Raw genomic sequence first — 23,957 nt, 5'->3', positions numbered from 1 at the left:
GTATAGTATAGTATAGTATAGTATAGTATAGTATAGTATAGTATAGTGTAGTGCAGTGTAATGTAGTGTTATGTTGCATTTTACACTGGAAAAAGAAATGTCAAACTGTTCCAGAATCTTTACCACGAAAACCCCATGGGCAGTATGGTTCACTCAGTTACAAAGAATTGGACATGACTGAATGATTGAAAAACAACATGATATTTTTGTTTTATAAATTAGTAAAATAAGTTCCTAAGAGGTTCCAAATGACCTTACCGGAAATCACGTATGGAGCATAAATATAGAGATTATTCTTGTCTGTGTCAATTGTTTTAGTTTTCTCTTTGTATTCACAACACCTTGTTTGGTGCCTTACACATAGTAGGTTCTTAATACATATTTGCTGTTATTTAATGACATCATATTCTCTCCATAAGCACTCTCTGTGCTCCCCAGGTTCTTGTTGTATTCTATTCAGTGTAAGTATAAACATAATATGGGCCTTGATTTTGCCTCAGTTTACTTGTTGCCATGCTTCTTATTTATTTCCCCCTTCTGGTAAATGGCACAAAATAATACTTAGTATAATTTAAATGATTTTTAAATAAATCCTGCCATGTTACCTACTGCATATATAATCAGGATCTATTGAAACAAGTCAAATTTACTCTGCCTCATTTCTTCTATGCTAAAGATATCCTCACTCAAAAGGGGATTAATTTATATGGAAAATTAATCAAAATAATTTCCTTCAGGTGCTTATTAAAAGTGATTGACAAGATAGAATTGAAATTCTGAACTACAAAATGGACCACTGGGAGAAGAAGTCAACCTAAGGACAGATTGAACTTCTTTGACCTCTTATCAAGACTAAGTACTGATTCTACAGGAAAAAAAAATAACTTGCATGAGATAAGAAAAAAAATATATAGTGTGAGTTTGCTGGAATCTTTAAGCATTTTTAAAACACTGAAATTACCAAGGTACTTAGCCACTTAAAAAAAATTAGTTTGCTTCTTTTGTAGGGTATTGAGATGTTCTTTTTTAAGAAGATATATTTAACATGATTTCCCCTCCCCCAGTTAATTCCATATTTCAGTAGGTATTACATGAGACTTTTCATGGTCTTAGAGAAGTAAAATCATAATGTAAATGAATTATTCTGCCCTCCCCTAATTAGCCTCCATTATGGTGAGTCTTTGCATACCGACTTCTATGTCTTACAAGCCTTCAGCAGACAATTTTTTTTAGATTGCTTTAGTCCTTCATGGCACAGGAAAAAAATTGATTTAATCAAGCATCATGAATGAATATTCAGGTTGTGTATTCAATTTTATTTAATTGCTTTTCTACAATAAAACCAAATAATCCAAAAGCAGTGTTGCAAGGAGGCACATTATTATTAGAATTGCTCAGACTTGTTTATGAAACATTACCTGAAATGTCCTTTAATGTTTTAACATATATGCTTTAAAAATGCCTAGTTCCTATTAATTTACTATGCAAAAATTAAGTGCATTTTGGTGATGTTAAGCATATTTGCTATTATTATGGGGTTAGGGCAGATATATCAGCACAGATCTGGAGATATTACTAGGCACCTTTCAAAATAATGTTTGTTATTTATAGCATACAATAATATAATGGTAGCTCTAAAGATGAAAGGTCATTTAGACCAATATCCACATGGTCCAGATGACCATACTGAGACCCAGAGAGGTTAAAAAACTTAAGGTCACAGAGATTAGGAATTCCTTTGATTTTTTCCTTGATAGTATTTTATTTTTTTCCAATTATATGTAGAAATCATTTTCAACATTTACTTTTGCAAAAATTTGATTTCCAAATTTTTCTTCCTCACTCTCACTCCTTCCCCTCCCATAGACAACAAACTATCTTATATAGGTGATGCATGTACAATCATGTTAAACATTTTTCTACATTAGTCATGTTGTGAAAGAAGAATCAGCACAGAAAGAAAACTCACAAGAGAAAAAAAAGATTCCCAAAAAGTGAAAAAAATATGTTTCAATTTGAATTCAGACTCCATAGTTATATCTCTAGATGTAGTTAGTATTTTGCATCATGAGCATTTTAGAATTACCTTTGATCATTGTATTACTGAGAAGAGCAAAGTTTATCATAGTTAATCATTGCAAAATATTGCTTTTGCTATGAACAATGTTCTGATTTTTCTCATTTCACTAAGCATAAGTTCATGTAATCTTTTCTGGGTCGTTCTGAAATCTGCCTGTTCATCATTTCTTATAGCACAGTAATATCCTATTACATCCATATACTATAAATTTTTCAATCATTCCTGAAATGATGAACATTCAGAGATTCTTTGATTTTATCAAAATTCTTTAAATTCCTAATCAACCTAGGTATGATGTTCAAAAGACAGGATTAAGACTTTCAGATATGCTTTCCTAATGTCCACTTTGTGTGCCCAAATGTTTCCTAGGGATTCTGAAAATGATCCTGAGTTATTAATGGGAGTAAGAGACAAAAGGTACAGTTCCACATTATAATCAGAAAACAAATGAAATATATGTATGGCCTATTCAGAAAAGACCTAATCATTCCCAATCCCAGTGTAAACTAAGCTAACATATTTAGGTTATACACAGGAAGATTTCATAATTCCAAGAAGGGCCTGGCCTTGGAACCATTAAATGATATGTCTTAACACTTATGGAAACTATATGAAAACCTAATATTTTTTCTTCCAATTCCTCACTAACTCTACATTAAAAGTCTGGTATTTTCTCAATTTCCATGTAGAATCCACACATATTGTGAAATTTAATAAAGTCATTGACTTATATAGGAATTTTCATCGTTTTTGCCTGCTTCATTTTAATATCTTTGCATAAATCTGTTTTTTTTCTGATAATATAAGTTTGGAATATTTACTGACTTTCCTCCATTTTCACAACATTTAAATCACCCCCTCCCAATTAAATATTTTGCTTGTCAATTTAAGTATGGATAATTGTCTCTTTTTCTCTAGAAAGGAAACTCTTTATTTAAGTGATATAAAATATTTTTATTCATGTTTGCAATATTTTAATTAGCAGAGGGCAAAGTCAAGATGGCAGAATAGAAACAGGACTTCCATGCAGCTTCAGCTTCCACCTCCTCCAATTCGTGTAAAAAATGATTCTAGACAAACTTTGGAGCTACAGAACCCTCAAAATGACAGAGATAAGCTAACCTCCCACTGAAGACAGCCCAGCAGGCCAGCATGAAGGGGACAGCACAGCATTCTGGGAGCCAAGCTCAGGCCAGCTCAAGCCAGAGGTTTTAGCCTCAGGGTGGCCTGACCAGCCATCACATGGAGGGACTTCAGATCACCAGCAGCTGGGGTGATTTCCAGAATTATCAATCTATAGATGTAAAAGACAAAGTGAGAGGTCAGTGTAGACTTTGTGGGAACAGGGAGTTTAGACTATGGTCTGGCCTTTGCCCCTGGGGCGAGAAGCAGCTGAGGCTCTGTGGCCCTGCTACTTCAGAGCTTCTGGACTGCAAGTTGTAGGGGAACCAAGCTACCAGTCTAAGGTGTAATTGCTCTTACTCTTAACCTGCTTGGATCTGGATCACTCTCTAGGGGGAGGTCCTGGGGTGTGTGACCAGTTTGATAGAGCAAGTAGAGGCTTCAGAGAGGGCCACCAACTAATAGCTCCAGCAGCTGCAAAAACTCCAGTGATTGAGATAAAGCTCCCCTTTCTGATATCAGAGTCCAACTGTGGCAAAAGGCTCAAAAGTCAAGTAATTAAGTGGTAACATGAGCAAGGAAGGGAAGCAAAGCAAATAGAGCAACCCAAATTTACAATCCTATTTTGGGAACAAAAAGGATCAAATCATGAAACAGGAAGAAGACAGAGAAGTCAGAACTCCTGCACCAAAAGTTTCAAAGGAAAATATGAGCTGGTTATTGGCCATAGAGGAGCTTAAGAAGGATTTTGAAAAACAAATAAAGAAAGTGGAAGAAAAATTGGGAAGAGAAATGAGAATGATGCAAGAAAATCATGAAAAGAGAGTCAACAACCTGACAGAAGAAAATAACACCTAAAAAATATACTAACTCAAATGACAAAAGAGGCTCAAAAAGGCAATGAGGAGAAGAATGCCTTAAAAAGTACAATTTGCCAGATGTGAAAAGAATCTCAAAGGCTTACTGAGGAGAATCATTCCTTCAGAATTAGATTGGAGTGAATGGAAGCTAGTGAATTTATGAGAAATCAAGATACTATTAAACAGATCAAAACAAATAATAAAATAGAAGGCAATGTGAAAATTTTCACTGGGAAAACCACTGACCTGGAAAATAGATCCAGGAGGGTGTAATGCCAAGCAGAGGCAACTTCCCAAGGTTCAAAATACCAGCATAGGTGTTCTCCATTGTATTGAGTGAAAAATTAATAACAGAGAAAATAAAAATATAGCATCATTCAAAATAGAGTATTTACCAAGTGTAATTCAATCAAGTATTACCCCACCCCTGGGCATTATAATTCATTTAGTCAATCCCAAATACCCTCTTCTAAGTACTACTCCACCCCTAGGCTGTACAGTCATTTAGTCAACCACAAAGCCCCTCTTCTCAAATGGAGATTAGTTTCCAATCATAAGTAAAGTAAATTCATTTGTTCAATCACAGAGCACAAAAAGTTCAAAAGTTCCCCACCCTTGCATTACAACTGAATAGGCCATCTACCCCAGAGTTACAACAAGCTTAAGCACAGCATTTAATACCCAAAGAGAGGTCTTTTCTTCATTTTGACCCGAGGCAGGTTCTCAGCAATCTTTGTTCCTGGGGAGACAAAGCTTAGCAAAGCCACAAGATATATTGCCAGTGTCTTCATTAATTCACTCTCTGTCTACAGAACAGTCTGAGGAGCTCTGAACCAACAGCAAGGTTCCAGTACCTCTACAACAACAGGATTGTCTTTCACCAGTAAACAAATATGGCAAAACAACATCAAAATGGACACACAAAGTACCAGCATAACAGCCATGTCTCCTCAGTCCTTGGAAGCTCTGGGTGGCAGCTCTCAAAAGTCCTGGGCAATTCAAACTGGCTCTCAGCAAACCTTTCTGTCTCTCTCTGCCTCCAAGATGCCACTTCCAAAAAGTTCTTCTGCCTCTCTCTTTTCTTGTGTCTCTCTAAATTTATGTCACTAGCTCCTCCCAGTTCAGCCCTCTCTTTTCAACAACTTCCACAAGTGGGATTCACAAGCTCTGGGTTTTAACACAATCAATCCAAAAAACAAGCCAATACAGGGGGATCTTTAAATTCCATTACTATTACAGAGGGATAATTTAGAAATTATTGAATTACCTGAAAATCACGATAAAAAAAATGTAGAAATCATCCTTCAGAAATTCTCAAGGAAAATTATTGCCCTGATGTTTTAGAACCAGAGGGCAAAATACAGGTTGATACAATCCACTAATCACCTCCTGAAAAAGATCCCAAAAAGATAACTCCTAAGAATATTATAGCCAGATTCAGGAAATCCCAGATCAAGGAGAAAATATTACAAGCAGCCAGGAAGAAACAATTTGAATATTGTGGAAACACAATCAGGATAACTCAGGTTCTGGCAGCTTCTACACTGAGGGATTGAAGGGCTTGGAATATAATATTCTGGAGGTCAAAGGAGTTGAGATTAAAACCAAGAATCACCTACCCAGCAAAAGTAAGTATCATGTTTCAGGGGAAAATATGGTTATTTTGTGGAATAGAGGACTTTCAAGCATTCTTGATGAAAAAAGTAGAGTTGAATAGAAAATTTGACATCCAGATACAAGAAGCAAGAGAAGTATGAGAAGGTAAAGAAGGAAAATAAATCATAAGGGCCTTATCAAAATTGAAGGATTTGTATTCCTACATGGAAAAAATGATAATTTTAACTTATGAAAGCTTTCTCAGAATGAGAATAGTTGAAGGATATATACATATATATATATATATATAGATATATTTATACACACACATATATATATATACATATATATAGGAGGGTATATGGGCATACGAATACATATGTGAGTAGTTGTATGTATGTGTACAGGTATACATAGACAGAAAGCACAGGACAAATTGAATAGGAAGGGAAGATACTTAAAAGGTGAAATTAAGAGCTGAGAGAGGAATATAATGAGAGGATATGGGGAGAGACAGAATGGGGTAAATTATCTCATATAGAAGAGGCAATGGAAACCTGTTACAATGGAGGGAAGAAAAGGAAGGCAATAGGGAATGAGTCAACCTTATTCTCATTGAATTTGGCTTAGGGAGGGAATGACATACACACTAAATAGTTATCTCACCCTACAGGAGAGTAGAGGGGAAGGGGATGGGGGGGGTGATTGAAGGGAGGGGAGCCTGGAGGGGAGGGAAGTTAGATGCACCCACTTTTGTAAATGGACAAGATCAAAGTAGATAATAGAACAAGTGGGGATTGGGATAGGATGAAGGGAAATATAGTCAGTCTTTCACAATATATCCTCTATGGAAATGTTTTGCATAGCTACACATGTACAACCTATGTTGAATTGCTTATCTTCCCAGTAAGGGTGGGTGACAAGGGAGGAAGGGAAAGAATTTGGAATTCAAAGTTTTAAAATAAAATGTTTAAATATATATGTGCATATATTTAAACTTTTGATTTTAAAACTTTGAATATATACTATTACTTTCCATGCAACTGGGAAATAAGATATACAGTCACTGGGGCATAGAGATCCACCATGCCCTGCTGGAAATTTGGAGGGGGGGATGGGGAAGATATGGGAGAGAGCAGATTGGGGGAGGGAATATTCAGTGGGATCACTATCTTGGGGGAGTAGGTAGGGGGGAAATGGCAAGAAAATTTGTAACTTAAAATCTTGTGGAAAAGAGTGATGTAAACTAAAAAATAAAAAAGAGAGAAAAAATGAAAAGACAAATGAAGAAAATATTTAAAAATAAATTTAAAAAGTATTTTAATTAGCTAATAGTTAATGGATACTATTTCTCCATAGTTCCATTGCTTTCTTTCTTTTTTAATGCTGCTGACATTTTTGGTTGCTTAATTCTTAACTTAGGGAGCTAACTCTCTTAATTATTTTACATTTTGAATTTTAAAATATAAATTTTGCAGACCAGCATATGGCACATCCAAACAAGAGAAACATTTATATGTATGTATATATCTCACAGTATGACTTGATTGAAAACTCTATAATAATACCTTAACATTATCATTGTCAAGTCTGTCAAGAACAATATGGAACTCTGGCTATTAAATTTGCTTACACTGTTAGATGTAGTACAAATGTATTGATCCAATCAAAGATGATTTTCTTTCAGTAACACTGATGAAATGCTTCTTTATTGTTATTCAATTGTGACAATTAATCATTATTCTGACATATACAGTTGAATCAACCAGTGATGGCAAAAATTAATGGTGACAAAGAAGAGACCCTTTTTCAATACAGTTCATTTTTAGAATTATCCATATTGTAAGACCTTTGTAATAAGCAAAATATTAGTTTCTTTTTCTTCCCATAACCATTAAAGAGGAGCATGTAGATATTATTGTACATCTCAATATAGCAACCCAAATATTGCTTCTTTTTTTTTTGTATTTTACCTTCCCTTTTCATCTATCAATGCAACAGTTAACTTGAGTCAGCTATATTTGTATCCCTAGTGTCTCATTTGTATATTAGAAAACTGCTAGTGAGGGAGAAAATCAGCTTACATTTTCATGTAACTTGTGTCAGGGGAATAAAAATGAAGATTTCAAATTCATCTATGCTGCTAAGTCTTCTGCTTGTATTACAACTTATTCCATTAAATCCAACCGAGCTCTGCTATTTTAAAGGATATTTATTGGCAAAGCTAACTTTATTTGTTAGATTTATTAAAATAAACCCATTACTCCTAAGTATAACTAAAAATGAATACATCCAATTAATTAAACCTAGGTGCCAAAAAAGACCATTAAGTGGGAAAGTTGAAAGATAACATTTTAAGGGCCAGAATGATCACTTAAAGTATATTTGAAATTGTTGTCCTCAATGTTAAATTGTGGCAATAAAGGCCCAATTTTAGAACCAAAGAACTTTTGTGAAAAAAAATTCTGAGGAATCTTTATGACTAAAGTGATTGATTAAATTTAATTATCATAATAGCAGAGTACCATCTATGAAAACTTCACCTTAGGCCATAATCCATGTGCATAAACCAAATTATTATAAAATTTTTCTAATTTTTAAATATTGAATTTGTTATTTAGAAACAACAAAGGTTGGATTTGGTTGTGCAGGTAAACTTGTAGTCAGATATTTGAAAAAACTAGGGAAAGATTATAGAACAGATTGACTTCTGAAATAGTATGAATGTTGTTTGGGCCCGAGAATTTTTTGGTTTTCATTATATGTACACACATGGCATGAGATATATTTCTCACTTGATTATTTTTATGTTTTTTAACGTGAAACAAAGTCAGATCCTGATTAATTTAAATAGCAAAATCCCTTGGAATTATTGCATGTATTTGAATTTACTCTATTTGAAATCATAATTATGTAAAATATGCAATTGCTACTAGTTCAATGAAAAATTCAGTGTAATTTATTATGATTCTATTTGGTTCAATGATGGAAGAGTTTTGGATAGATATATGCACTTGTTCCTTAAATGTAAATTGTTTCAACCAATTTGGAATTATGGGATAAAAACAGCAGAATTAATGATATTTGATACCATATGATTTTTCTTCATGTGTTAGATTCTGGACTTATTCTCTCAACCTACACAAGAACTCACAAGTCAGGATCTCACTGTTAGGTTGTTTACATATCCCTTTTTGACCTTTGTAATTACCCTTGAGCGGCTAGAAATATTCTTTAATGCTTTCTGCTTGAACCTCTTTACCAGTATTTTCTCAATCAGTCAATAAGCTTGTATTAAGCTTCTAATATATGTCAGGCACTGTGCCAAGAAGTGGAGATCCAAAAAAAAAAAAAAGACAAAAGACAACCATTACTCTTTAGAAGTTCACAGTGTCAGTGGGGGAAACAACATGAAATAGCTATGTAAAATAAAGGTATCTACAGGATAAATTTGGGGGAGTTTCAGAGGAAGGCTAAAAAATTAAAGAGCATTAGAAAAGACTTCTGGCACATAATAGATTTGAATGAAGTCAGAGAAGTCAGGTGAAAGATGAGGAGAGAGAGAATTCCAGATTGGAGGATAGCCAGCGAAAATTTCTGGAGTAAGGAGATAGAGTGTCTTGTTCAAGGAATGTAACAGAGGCTAGTGTTACTGGATTTCATAGTACTTGGGTGGGCGGAGGACCTAAAGTATAAGCAGACTGAAAAGGAAAGAAGGCCTATCATTCTAAAGGGCTTTGGATGCCAAACAGAAGAGTTTATATTTGTTCCTAGAGATGAGAGGGAGCCACTAGAATTTATTGAATGCAAATGACATTGTCAGATCTCACAAATGTTAACTGCTTAGCTTTTACAGAGGGATGATTATTTTCAATACATAAAACGAAGTTACAAACCTTTATTCTCTTCCTCACAGCATATAAGAACACATTCTCTTCTGTCCAAGAGGAAAAGGGGGCCTCAAATTCAAAGGAACATGTTACACGGCTTTTGCCTAAGTGCAATCCATTCTAAATGAGATAAAATTGATAGATAACTCCTCAACTCTGTCACCACAGATTTAGACCCTGTAGATCATATCTCAGAGGCTTGGCTACTGACTGACAAGGTTCCAGTGTTCTAAAACTCTGGAATAAACTTTAGTCCTCAGGCTTCTATTGGATGATTATTCAAGCTTTTGAAGCTTGCAGGGTATAGCTAACTCCAATACCTCTTCATCTAAAAGCAGAAAAAAAGGAAAGTAGGTAACCCATAGAGGTCTATATTTGAATACCACTTATTGATCCCATATAAGGAAGGCCCATTCACATATTGATATAATTTTCTTCTCATCTGAACATACAGGAAAGCACAAAATCCAGTAACTTATGTTGGTCAGTTTAATATCTTTTGAATGTATCTCAGTTATGATCAAGTAGTCAATCAATTCTCTTTTTGCCATGTGGTTAGCAAAAAAAAATATCTATCAGAATTTCTAAAAATGTACCATATTAAAAAGTTGAACATTTTCATTATATTCTATCATGACTTTTAAAACAATGAGCTGGAATCTTTATTGAATGAGCTGGAGTCTTTAGGTTTATGAAAAAATAAATTATTATAGTCATTGATTATTGTGTCTTGTGTACCTAAGCTATTCCATTGATCCACCACTGTATTTCTTAGACTGTATCAAATAATTTAGATAATTACTGCTTTATAATACTGCTTTAGATCTGGTACAGCTAGGCCACCTTCACTTGCCTTTATTTTCATTAAGTCCCTTAATATTTTGAAACTTTTGTTCCTCCAGATGAATTTTGTTATTATATTTTCTAGCTCTCTCTATACTTTTTTGTCATTTGGTTGCTATGGCACTGAATAATGAATTAATTTAGATAGAACTACAATTTTTATTTCATTAGCTTGACCTAACCATGAGCAATTGATATTTTCCCAATTATTTAGATCTCACTTTATTTGTGTGAAAATTTAGAATTTTTGTTTTAAAATTATATATAAAACAATAAATTGTTTTAGAATTGCTTTCATACAGTTCCTGGGATTGTCTTACAGGTAGACTACCAAATATTTTACATTACTACAGTTGTATTGAATGAAATTTCTCTCTCTATCTCTTGCTGCTAAGCTTTGCTAGTAATATATAGAAATGCTAATGATTTATGGGGCTTCTTTTATATGTTCTGATTTTGCTAAAGTTGATCCATTTTTCAAGTAGTCTTTTGGTTGTTTCTCTACGGATCTCTAAGTACACCATCATGTCATCTTCAAAGAGTGATAGCTTTGTTTTCTCATTGACCATTGTAATTCATTCATGTTTTTCTTCTTTTATTGCTAATGCTAACATTTCTGTAACAATATTGAATAACAGTGGTGATAATGGACATCCTTGTTTCACACCTCATCTTATTGGAAATACTTCCAACTTAGCCCCATTACATTTAATGCTTGTTAATGATTTCAGATAGGTGTTGTTTCTCATTTTAAGGAAAACTCCATTTATTCATATGCTTTCTAGTGTTTTTAATATAGGTGGATTCTGTATTTTGTCAAAAGCTTTTTCTATTGAGGTAATCATAAGATTTCTGTTAATTTTGTTATTTATACGGTCAATCGTACTCATAGTTTTCCTAATGTTGAACTAGGTCTACATTCCTGGTATAAATCCCACCCTGTCCTAGTGTATTACCTTCATAATAATTTTCTGTAATCTCTTTGGCAATATTTAATTTATATTTTTGCATCAATATTCTAGAAAAATTGATCTATGATTTTCTTCTCTGTTTTGATTCTTCCTAGTTTAGTTATCAGCATTATATGACCAAAAGAATTTGGTAGCACTCTCCCTTTTTTTCCAAATAGCTTACATAAAATGGGAATTAATTAATTGTTCTTTAAATGTTTGACAGAAATCACTTGTAAGCCTCTCTTACTGTGGATATTCTTTCTTAGGGAGTTCATTAATTGTTTGTTGAATTAGGGTTATTTGAATATTTTATTTCCTCTTTTGTTCATGTGGGCAAATTATATTTTTGTAAATATTAATCCTTTTCACTTAAATTGTTAGATTTATTGGCATACATTTGTGCAAAATAAATCCTAATTATTGTTTTACTTTCCTTTTCATTGGTGGTGAATTCACCCCTTTCATGTTTGATATTGCTAATTTTGTTTTCTTCTTTCTTTGTAATCAAATTAACCAATAATTTTATTGTTTTTCTTAATCCAAGCTCCAAGTCTCATTTGTTAGATCAATACTTTTCTTTCAGGTGTATTAATCTCTCCTTTCATTTTCATAATTTCTTTTTTTGTATTTAATTGGGGATTTTTACTTTGTTCTTTATCTAGCTTTTTTTTAGTTGCATGTTTAATTCATTGATCTTCTCTTTCTCTTTTGTATTAAGCATTTAGAGATATAAAATTTCTCCTACGACCTGCTTTGGTTGTATACCATAAGTTTTAGTATATTGTGTCATCATTGTCTTTCTCCTTGATGAAGTTATTGATTTTTTTTATGTTGTTGTTATACCCACTCATTCTTTGAAATTATATTATTTACTTTCCAATTCATTTTAATCTATCTTTATATGACTCTTTGTTACACATAAGTTTAATTCATTGTCTGAAAAGTATGTATTTCATGTTTATGCCTTCTACATTGAAGTGTGAGTTTTTTATGACCTAATACAGGGTCAGTTTTTCTGTAGATGCCATGTATTGCCAAGAAAAAAAGTATGTTCCTTTCTGTCACAATTCACTTTTCTTTAGAGGTGTATCTTACCCAATTTTTCTAAAATTATATTCTTCTCCTTTAATTGTTTTCTTTATTTTGTGGTTAGATTTTCTAGTTTTGAGAGGGGAAGTTTAACTCCACCTCCCCCAGTATAATTTTGCTTTCTATTTCTTCCTATAACTCACTTAACATCTTCTTTAAGAATTTAGATGCTATATCACTTGATGCATTGATGTTTTGTATTGATATTACTTCATTGTCTATGGTTTCTTTTAGTAAAATGTTTCTTTCCTTATCTTTTTAAATTAATTTCTTTTTTCTTTTTCTTTGATTTAACTATAATATATTCCACTTGATGCTTTTATGTTTACCCTTTATTTATCTCTCTGCTTCAAGTGTGTTTCTTGTAAACAACATTTTATAGAATTTTGGTTTATATTCCACTATGCTGTCTGCTTCCATTTTATGAGAGAATTAATCCCATTAACATTCACACTTATGATTACTAACTGTGTCTCTTGCTCTCTCTCCTATTCCCCACCCCCATTTTATACATTTTTCTCCTCTTTCACCCTTTTCATCCTCACCAGGGTTTTGCTTCTGACCACTGCCTCTCTCAATCTTCACATCTTTCTTTCAGCCCTCTTCCCTTTTATTTCCTCCTTCTCCTCCTATTACTTCCTTTTCTTCTGACTTCCCTTCAGTTTACCAGATCCTGTTTCTTTCCTTTTACCTTCTTTCCTTATAGGGTAAACCAGATTTCTCTAATCTAGTGAATGTGTATGTTGTTCTGTGTGTCAGCCAAATCTGATAAGAGTAAGGTTCAAATTTCTCACCTCCTTCCTTATGTCTCTCTAATGTAAAAGATCTTTGCTCCTCTTCATCTAATGTAATTTACTCTATTCTGCCTCACCTTTTACTCTTCTCCTAGTACAATCTTTTTTATGCCTTAATTAATTATTTTTATCATCACATCAATGTCAACTTATACCTACATTCTCTGTCTATGTATAACCCTTCTATCTACCCTAATAAAGATACAGTTCTCAGGAGCAACAAGTATCATCTACTGTAATAGCAAGCACAAAAGTAGTTCACACCTTGTCTCAGCTATTGAATCAACACCTTGTTTCAGTTCAAGTTTCTTTTGAGCCTTCTATTGTCTGTTAAGAAACAGAATATATGAACCCCACAACTTGTGAATCCTAGTACTCATGAACTCCTAAAAGAGGAAGGGGAGGAGCTAATGACCATATATAAGGAGAATTTCCAGGCTAGAGACAGCAGTACTGAGAAGAGGACTCTTGTGGCAGAGTCAAGAGGGAGAAAACATATCCCAGCACTCTATCTGCTCTGCCTCTTTTGATGTTTGTTTGTGACACCTTGTACGGAAGCCCTGGGACCTTACTGGAAGCCATGAAAGAGGATTTACTGATTGTATATTTACAGAAGTCCTGGATGAGGGTTTTGGAGGTCTTGGGACTTTACTAAAGATTTGTGCTGACCTCTTGGACCTTGTTTGTGGGTCTGTGTTGCTTTCTATGTTGATGATTTGTGTTGAGTTTTCAGACCTTGTTGATGGGTCTGAATTGATTTCACAGGCAGATAATGAATTAATCATGCTGCCAGAAATGTGTATGAATGTTAATGTGGCTGTGTCAAGCTTTGTCTTCCCAGAAACAAGGACTTTGAAGATCTTGAGGCAGACTGGACTTTGTGAATTTCAATATGGAATGGGAACTGGAAGAACAACTGGACAAGGAGATGGACAAGGAACCAGGAGCTGCCTGCCTTTGAACCCAGAGGATAGTTGGAGCTGGGACTATGAAAGAAGAACCATGGAAGCTGAGAGCCAGCCTTGAGTCAAGCTGAAAGAAGACTTTAATTGGATACTGTGTACTGACTGAGAAGATTATAATTTACTGGGACCTAGGGGTGGAGAACTTTGACTTTTGTACTTTGTGATTTAATTAAGGATTTTGTGATTGACTAAATGAATGCACTTTGTTTAAAACTATGTGACCACTTTGGTGAAAACTATGTGGCCATTTTAGTAATAAGTTTTTGAATTCTGATATGGTGAATGCTGTATTTTGATTTTCTGTGATAAGTTGTAACAATGTGAATGCTGTACCTTGATTTTCTGTAAATGTTTTGCTCTGATTTGTTATTGAATAGAGAGTTTGCTATACTTTGTATTCAGAACCTTGAAAGCTGTTCAGAGCAGCAGTCCTCTGGAAAGCTGCTAGTATATGGCTTTACATCTTCCCATGTAGGTATGTACACAGTTTAACCTTATTGAATAATGTGATTTTTTTAATTTCCTGTTTATCTTTTTATACTTCTCCAGAGTCTTGTATTTGAAGATCAGATTTTATGTTTAGCTCTTTCTTTTACATCATGAATGATTAAAAGTCCCCTATCTCATTGAATGTCCATTTTCCTTGAATGATTATACTCAATTTTGCTAGGTATTTCATCCTTGGTTGTAATTCAAGTGCCTTTGCCTTTTAGAATTTCATATTCCAAGCTCTCTCAACATTTAATGTAGAAACTGCTAAGTCCTGTGTAATCCTTACTATGATTCAACGATATTTAAATTGTTTCTTTCTGGCTTGTTGCAGGATATTTTCCTTAATCTGTTAAGTCTAGAATTTGGCTACAATATTCCTGGGAGTTTTCATTTGAGATGTGTTTCAAGAGGTGATAAGTGAATTCTTTCCATGACTCTTTTTTTCCTCTGGTTCAGGCCAGTTTTTCTTGATATTTTTTTTAAATGCTGTCCTGGATCTTCTTTTTTGACCATGGCTTTGAGGTAGAACCATAATTCTTACATTATCTCTCCTGGATCTATTTTCCAGTTCAGTTTGTTTTCAAATTAAGTATTTTACATTCCTTTTTCATCCTTTTGATTTAGTTTGTCTGCTTCTTGATGTCTCATAGAGACATTAACTTCTGCTTGCCTCCTAGAACTTTCTATTGTCCTTGGTATACGTGTGGTAAGTCAGGGTAAAAGACAGTCAAATATTTTTCAGAGCCTAGTAGAAGCTCTTTGGTTATACAAAGTGATTAGTAAATGCCTGTTGGACTATCCCAACCTACCTATAGTTTAATGCTCCCTTATCTAAAATAAAAGCAGTTTATTCTGCCATTCCTCAGATAAACTTGTTTTAATCTTAACAAATTCTAGAGAGCTAACATTCACAGAAAGCCTTATGTTATCTACAGAAGGAAAAAAACCCCAACTCTTTAAAGTAAATGTTTGCAGCCATTATGGATATCTTATTTGCCTGCAGATTGTCTTTTGAAAATATTTTCTAGATTGCTCTAACAGATGTTTTGGGAGGATACATTTCATATTACTAGAGCAAAAAAAAAATTACCCTGACTTGTAAAGTAATACGATTATATATAAATATATGTGTCGTGGTAATTGCAAAATTTTTGTTTTACATTGTGCATTAAGGATTATTCTTCTATATCTCTTACTTTTAGCAGATTTTTTCTATTTTCAGTATCATCACACAAATTTTGACAATGAAAAAAACTTAAAATCTCTAAAAAACTATTAAGACAATTTTGATTATTACTTCTGCCCTTTGAAATGTCTAGCTCTACAATTTTTACTATGTGTAAATCCTTATTATCAAATTATATTGTCCTTCCAAAAAGACTTTACTTTTCCACATATTTCAGACTTTAAGATATGATGTTAATAATTCTAGGTTGAGGATCGCTTTCTGTTTTTTTTTTTCTGAATACTTAAAATTAAAATAACCTATTCCATTATTTATATGATAAAAGCAAATGTCTGTATTAAATTACATTAAGATATTTTAGTTCTCTTCATATTCCAAGCTAGAACATAATATAGCATATTATTGATATTAAGTGGGTTATCCATTTCTCAATTAAATTTAATTAAACAAAACAAACATTATTGGAAACATTCAGAACTGGAAATGCCATGAGAAATCATCTCATCAATTCTCCTTGTTTTGCAGTTGATGAAAATGAGAATCTATATCTAAAGTACTATAAATAATCATCCTAGAAATCTATTAAAAGAGATAAGATACACAGAAAGATAACTATAATGCATAAGTATCTAAAGAGATACATATTAAGTTCTACACTAAAGGAGTCAATGTTCATTTGTGGTATTATGCAAAAGAAGGTAGCTCTTTAGTTGGGTCTTGGAAGATGGGTCTTAGAGATTCAATAAGTACACATAGGGTTAGAGACAACATGCCAGGCACACTATACAATAGCATAGACAAAAACATAGAGAGTTGGGGTGGCTAGGTGGTGCAGTGTGAATAGAGCACTCTCCCTGGAGTCAGGAGGACCTTAGTTCAAATCCGGCCTCAAACACCTAATACAAAAACTAGCCGTGTAACCTTGGCAAGTGACTTAACCACAATTGCCCTCCAAAAAGCAAAAAAACAAAAACATAGAGAGTTAAAATGTACTTATTCAAGTGATTCACTTAGTTAGCCTGTAAAATGAAGCATGTAAAGGGGGGACAGTGAGCAAGAAGACCTTTAGTTTGGAAGACCTTTTTTAAGGTAGTCTGAACTTAACTGAGTAATCAACAGGGACACATCACCAGATATTTTGATTCTGGGGACAGCAAGATGACACAGTATATAAATGTTGGCTGGACCTGGAATCAATTTCTGGCGTGATCACTCAGGCTAACAATAACAACAACAACAGCAGTGAAAAAACAAAACTTAGGGTTATGTCAGTGACAGTCATTTGCCAGTAAGGATTCATTTTACTCATGTTTTCCCATCATTTCCTTCTTCTCCACTATTATACCCACCACCACAGTTCTGCTCTTTATCATTGTAGAACTAGATTATTGTAGCAGCCATTAACTGGTCACTCTACCTCTGCAAATCATCATTTCAATGCTTATTCATATTGACCAAAAGATTATTTTTCTAAACTATGAGATCTATGTGACTCCTCTGTGAAAAAAGCCTTCATTGACTCTCCCATATTTCCTTTAGTTTGAAAAGCAAACCTCCCAGCATTCAGCATTCTACAATGCAGGTCAAATCTCCATCTCCACCCTGATTCCATAACACAATCCTTTGTTGTTGTTTTCCCCAATAAACTTACTTTGCCCAGATTTCATCCTAAACTCTCACGTCTTTACAGATTTAGGGAGTCTGCACTCACATCCTAGAAGTGTACTTTTTCTGCCACTTTGACTGCTGAAATTATTTTCTTTCATAGGCTGTTTCAGGTACCTATTGAATTTTCTTAGGATATTTTGTCTGAATCTCCTCCCCTGTGCCCTTATCGCAACCTATTTGGCTGGTATAGTAGGGTTTTTTGTGTATTTTATTGTATGCTTTCTAAAGACTTCAAGGTTTATGTAACTTTTTTCTATATGCAAACTTAGAATTTTGAACTTTTTTAGATATGTTATATGTTAAACGGATGTTTGTTAAATAAGATTGAATCAAGGGGACAGATTGGAGAGAAAATACAGAAATAGATTTCATATAACTTTATGACTGCTTGAAAATGTGGGGGAATGTGTCTGGATGGAGACAAAAAAGACATTGGGGTTTTGAGCATTGTTGCTGTTCAGTTATTTCAAACATATCTGACTCTTCATGACCTCAATTTGGTGTTTTTTTTTTTTTTTGGCAAAGGTACTGGAGTGGTCTGTCATTTCCTTCTCCTATTCATTTTACAGATAAGGGAACTGAGGCAAACAGGGTTAAGTAACTTGCCTAAAGTCACACAGCTAGTACAAAGTCACACAGCTAGTAAGTATCTGGGATCAGATTTTAACTCAGGAACATAAATCTTCCTCACTCCAGGACTGACATTCTTTCCACTGACTCACTTAACTTCAATGCAGTAGGAAAGTCAAGTGAAATAAAGGAAAATTCATAAAGTTCAAGGTCACAAAATTAGACAGAACCATAGAGTTCATCTAGACACACATGAACAGGAAAATTGTCTACATAGAAACTTCAAATGATGAGTTCCCATTGTTTGTTTGAAAATCTCCCCAGAAGAAAAACTGCCACAGTTTAAGGCTCCCTGGGACTTGGGTGGGGAGTTTCTGAGAAACCAAGTGATCCTATGGCTAATTACTTCTAAATTCCTTATTGACACCTTTTACCTGCTTTAATTTTGTGAACTCCCTTTTTAACATCCTTCGTAATTGTTTTTAACAGTGGAATATTTGTGTAAATATTTTATTAAAGTGATTATGTGAATCCCTTGAATCTGAGTGATTCATAGCATGACATGTAACCCAGAATGTCACATCTTACAGTTTTTATATTACTTAGTGTACACACATGCTTTCCTTCAAACAATCTTTATTGGTATGATCTCAAGAAAATGGTTTCTGTAATTATGCTAATAGAGTACCAAATTTAGATGTAACTGCAGAAGACATCAAATCCAAACTTCTACTCAAGAAGTGGTTTGGAAATAACATCTCTCAGTCCTTTCCTTTTTTATTGTTTTAGTGAATTTTTTATCTATTTCATTTAATATTTCACAAACAAAAGTTCCAGATTCTCTCCCTAGTCATCCCCTGCCCCATCATTGAGAAGGCAAGCAATTCTATTTCAATTACACATGTTAAAACATGCAAAACAAATTTCCATATTATACATTTTTCAAAAGAAAATGAAAGCAAAACAAATATAAAGAAAAAAATGTATTTCAATCTTCATTCAGAGTTCATAAGTTCTTTTTCCGGAGGTGGATGAGATTTTTATCATAGGTCCTTTGAAATTGTCTTGAATCATTGTCTTGATCAGAGTACCTAAGTCTTTCACATATGATCTTCCCTAAAATATTACTTTTTTTCTGTGTTACAATGGTATCCTGGTGCTACTCACTTCATTTTGCATGAGTTCATAGAAGACTTAGATTTTTCTTTAACTATCTTTTTCATCATTTTTTATAAAGCAGTAGTATTCCATCACCATCATACTCCACAATTTGTTCAGCCACTCACAGATTGATAGGCATCTCATCAATTTCCACTTCTTTGACACTGGAAAAAGAGCTATTATAAATATCTTTAGATAAATAGGTCCTTTTCTCTTTAAAAAATATCTTTGGGATATAGAAATACCAGATTTCTGGCCAAAGTTTATGTATGGTCTTATAAAACTTGGGCATAGTTCCAAATTGTTCTCTAGAATCATTGAACCAGTTCACAACTACAATAACAGTGCATTGATGTCCCGATTTTCTCACATCCCCTCCCACATAAGTCTTTTCCATTTTCCATCATTTTAGGCAATTTGAGATGTGTGAAATGGTATCTCAGATTTGTTTTAATTTTAATTTCTTTAATCAATGGTGATTAAGAGTGGTGTGTATGTTTGTGTGTGATAGCCTTGATTTCTTTTTCTGAAAACTGTTTTCACAACCTTTAACCATTGCACAACTATGGTCTCTCTCTCTCTCTCTCTCTCTCTCTCTCTCTCTCTCTCTCTCTCTCTCTCTCTTTTTAATAAGCAATCGGGTTTAAATAACTTGCTCAAGGTTACATGGCCAGTTATTTCTGGGTGCGGTGCTGAGTGTCTGAGCCCGGAATTCGATCTCCAGGTCATCCCAACACTGGAGCCAGTGCTCTTACTCATTGAGCCAACTGGCTGCCCCTGAGCAATTGGGGTTAAGTAACTTGCTCAAGGTTACATGGCCAGGTGTTTCTGGATGGGTGCTATGTGTCTGAGCCCGGGATTCGATCTCCAGGTCATCCTAACACTTGAGCTGGTGCTCTTACTCACTGAGCTACCTGGCCACCTCTGTGTTGTGTCTCTTATGTTTATATTTTTTTTATAATTTTTTATAAATCTGATAATCCTGAAATTGGACAACCATATGTCTTGGCATTTTCAATTTGGGATCTCTTTCAGGAGGTGATTGGTGGATTCTTTCAATGACTATTTCACCCTCTGGTTTTAGGACCTCTGGACAGTTTTCTTTAATGATTTTTTGAAAGATGCTGTCCAGGCTCCTTCTTTCACCATAATCTCTCCTGGAGCTATTTTCCAGGTCAGTTGCTTTTCCAATGAGGCATTTTATGTTTTCTTCTATTTTTTCATTCTTTTGATTTAGTTTGACTGATTCTTGATGTCTCATAGAATCATTAGCTTCCAGTTGCCCAAATCTAATTTTTAATGAATTGTTTTCTTCAGTTATCTTTTGTACCTACTATTCCATTTGGCCAATTCTGTTTTTAATTCTATTCTGTTTTATTTGGTGTACTTTTTTTTTCCATTTTGTCAATTGTATTTTAATTTTTTTTCTTCTACCTTTCTTATTTGACTCTTAAAATCATTTTTGAGCCATTGCAAGGAGATTTTTGGAGCTTGAGACCAGTTCATATTAGGGTATTAGGGTATATTGACCATGTTGCCTCTCTTGAATTTGTGTTTTGATCGTCCCTGTCACCAAGATATTTCTCTGTGGTCATTGATTTTTTTATACTTATTTCTCATGTTGTTTGACTTTTTTTGACTTTTAAATTTGATCTCTGCTTCTGTGACCCAGGGGGCACTGGCCCAGACTTTTTATGCTGGGGGATAGAGGCCTGATTACTGGTTTTCTGTGCTGGAGCCTCAGGCACTTTCAGTTGGATGTTGTGGTGGTCTGGTATTTGACCTGGTGCTGAGCTGGAGCTTGTTTGTGCCTGGCATTGGCACTTGCCTCTGCCTCCACCCTGAGGCTCTGGATCTCCTGCTTTTCCCCTGAGGTGGGGCTTGTTTCTGGCTTGCTGGGATGCCTCCTGTCCTGTACTTTTCCCCTACAGTCACAGCAACAGGGAGTTTCCCACTAATCCTCCTAGCCTCCTGATCTAGAGCTAAAAGACTGCAGTACCTGATCTTTCTGCTGGCTCCACTGTTGCAGGAGTTTTCTTGCTGTAGTATCTCTCAGTTTTTCAAGGTCAAAAAGGGAGGGTGAGAGAGACTTCCTGTGGACTCCAGCATCTTGACTTCCAGAAGTTTAAAACAGGTGACTTTCACACATTCAGTTAGTGGGCTGATGGCCCAAGGGATAGGTGTTGGGGCTCTTACAGTCCCTGCATAGGACTGAGCTTCTCTCTCACCCAGGTCCAGCAGACCTATCTGCTGTGCTGAGAGGTCTGGAAATAGGCACTGATGCCAGTGATTCTGCCCCCTGGGGTCTGCGCAGGCTTTGCTATAGTTGAGTCTGCAGTGGTTCACTAGACTGCACTCCTCTCCCAGTCCAGCGTAATAGATACCTCCTGTCTCTGCTTCAGGTTGTCTTCCACTAGAGATCTGACACATTCTGTCTTTTTGTGCATTCTGCTACTCTAGAATTTGTTCAAATTCACTTTTTACATGTATATGTAGGAGTTTGTGAGAGAGATCAGGTGCGTCCCTGCCTTTACTCTGCCATTCTGGATCCACCTTACAATTCTGTTTTTAAGGTGCTATTTTTTTTCAGGTTTTTTGTGCCTCTTTTACTAAGCTGCTCATTGGATTTTCAATTTTCTTGCTTGTCTTTAATTTCATTCCTATTTTTTATTCATCACTGATTTTAAAGATAATGTTTTAGCTCTTCTTGGAAATTTGGGCCTATTCCCAATTCTTATATCTATATCTACATCCACACATACATAGATTTGCTTTGAGATTTTGCTTATATATATATATATATATATATATATATATATATTGACTATTGTCTTCTTCTGAGTTTTTATTATTCATATTTCCTGTCACCATGGTACCTACTTGTGGTCAGGTTTTTTTGTTGTTGTTGTTATTTCCACAATATTTCTTGATTTTGACCTTTGATGTAGATGGGGTAGTGATATTATCCTGTGCTTCAGACCTTTTTTTACTACTGTTTTCAGGGCCACTTAGGGGGAGTAGGAAGTTTTGGGTGTTTCTGAGGTGGTATGTTATAGGGAGAATTGTGATTACTGCTTTCTTATTCTACATTCTATTCTTTACCCAAGATGATCTACGCTCCCATCTAGTGCTAACACAGCAGAATTTTTCAATCTCCTTACTATCAGTTACTAGGTTCCCTTTCTATCCATGGCTTGAGAACTCCCAAAGCTGCTTCTGTTACCACTACCTAGTCCCAATGTTTCATCCACTTGGGTTTCATGACAGGCCCTTTTCCCTTTCTCTCTTTCTGATCTCCTCTGTTATCATGGGATGGAAGAATGTCTTTCTGTCACCTTGTGTTGGTTCTGCTGCTCTGGAATTTAGTTTGCAATATTATTTTAAAGTTTTTTTTTTTTGCAGCGGGCTGTTGGGAGAGTTTGACTGAATGCTTTCTCTACTCTGCCATCTTGGTTCTGCCTGCCAGAAATACTGCCAGTTCTTTCAATAACTAAGGATGATGTTCATCTAAGTCATTAACTTACACTGATCAATCATAGCTTATCATCTCCTTATTTTATATATAATATCCCCATTATTTTTTATGCTTCTTTCTGTCTTATGATTCCATAGGTCTTTCTCCTTGGCAGAGCAAATAGAAACAACAAAATGTGAATTGAACACAAAACCTACATTCTTTTGGTTCTTAGTTATGACAGTTCTCTATATCAAAAACCTATCCCATCTCTAATTTGATCTTTTATTGTTCTCAGTAGAGTTAAAATCAGCCAAATATAACACTTCTTTTTATGTTTCTTAGTTTTCCTGCCATTTTCATTTCATTGTGAGTTTTAGAATTTTATTATTATCACTGAATCATGCCATTTCTACATTCAAGATATGACTCTGATACATAGTGTTTATTTGACCATGGGTAATTCACTTACTCTGGAAGTGCCTGATGTAACTTTCTAAGACCACAAAGGTTAGTACTTGTGTGACTTTACACATCCCATTGTTTGTCAATATATAAAATGAACATCCTAGACTAAATGACCTTTGAATTCCCTTTCTTCTCTAGATCAAGGATCTTGTGATCCTAAGATATTGATTTTATTCATTTATTTTAGTGAAGGGTATTTCCACACTAAGAATTCTCTACACTGATTATCTATAGAAGTGGACAGATTATATTAGAGGACAAAATGGGGAAGGATCTCTGCTATTGTTGCTAGGCACTGGGCTAACCATGTAAAATATCTCATTTGATCTTCACAACTATGAAGGGTAGATGCTGTTAGTATCCTTATTTTATAGTTGAGGAAACTGAGGCAAAGGTTAAATGATTTGCTTAAGGTCACAGAGCTAGTAAGTGTCTGAACCTGAATTTGATATCAAGTCTTCCTGACTCCAGGTCCACAGCTTTATCAATGGTACCACCCAGCGGTCAAACTATGTTTCCAACAAAAACATACATACATACATATTGCCAAAACTGTTGATTAGTAAATGATTACAGTGCTCTAAATTCTGCGAACACAAAGAAAAGTATCCATAGCTCCTATCCTCAGAAAACACACACACACTCACACACACTCACACACACTCACACTCACACTCACACACACTCACACTCACACACACTCACACACACACTCACAAACACACACTTACACTCACACACACACCCACACACTCACACACACACA

The 23,957-nt window shown here is 34.7% G+C and overlaps 1 protein-coding gene across 5 annotated transcripts in view; it reads left to right on the top strand.

The window, feature by feature from the left end:
• The window catches only part of CCDC102B (coiled-coil domain containing 102B), a 762,014-nt gene that overhangs the window by 556,284 nt on the left and 181,773 nt on the right, over window positions 1–23,957 (top strand). Inside the window, exon 9 of one of the 5 annotated variants that reach the window (XM_069099572.1) lies at window positions 738–1,925. The exons of the other annotated variants lie outside the window; for them this stretch is intronic. Coding sequence (XP_068955673.1) covers window positions 738–780 — 43 coding nt within the window. The 3' untranslated portion in view covers window positions 781–1,925. Of the gene's footprint in view, window positions 1–737; window positions 1,926–23,957 lie in introns of those variants that run through there. 5 annotated transcript variants of the gene reach the window in all.

The sequence above is a fragment of the Petaurus breviceps genome, unplaced genomic scaffold, assembly GCF_028583685.1.
Source record: "Petaurus breviceps papuanus isolate PSGF00001 unplaced genomic scaffold, PetGlider_PUasm1.0 38, whole genome shotgun sequence".
Classification (NCBI taxonomy): Eukaryota; Metazoa; Chordata; class Mammalia; order Diprotodontia; family Petauridae; genus Petaurus; species Petaurus breviceps.
Note: the sequence above shows the minus strand (reverse complement) of the source record. Positions and strands in the feature narration are given on the sequence as shown.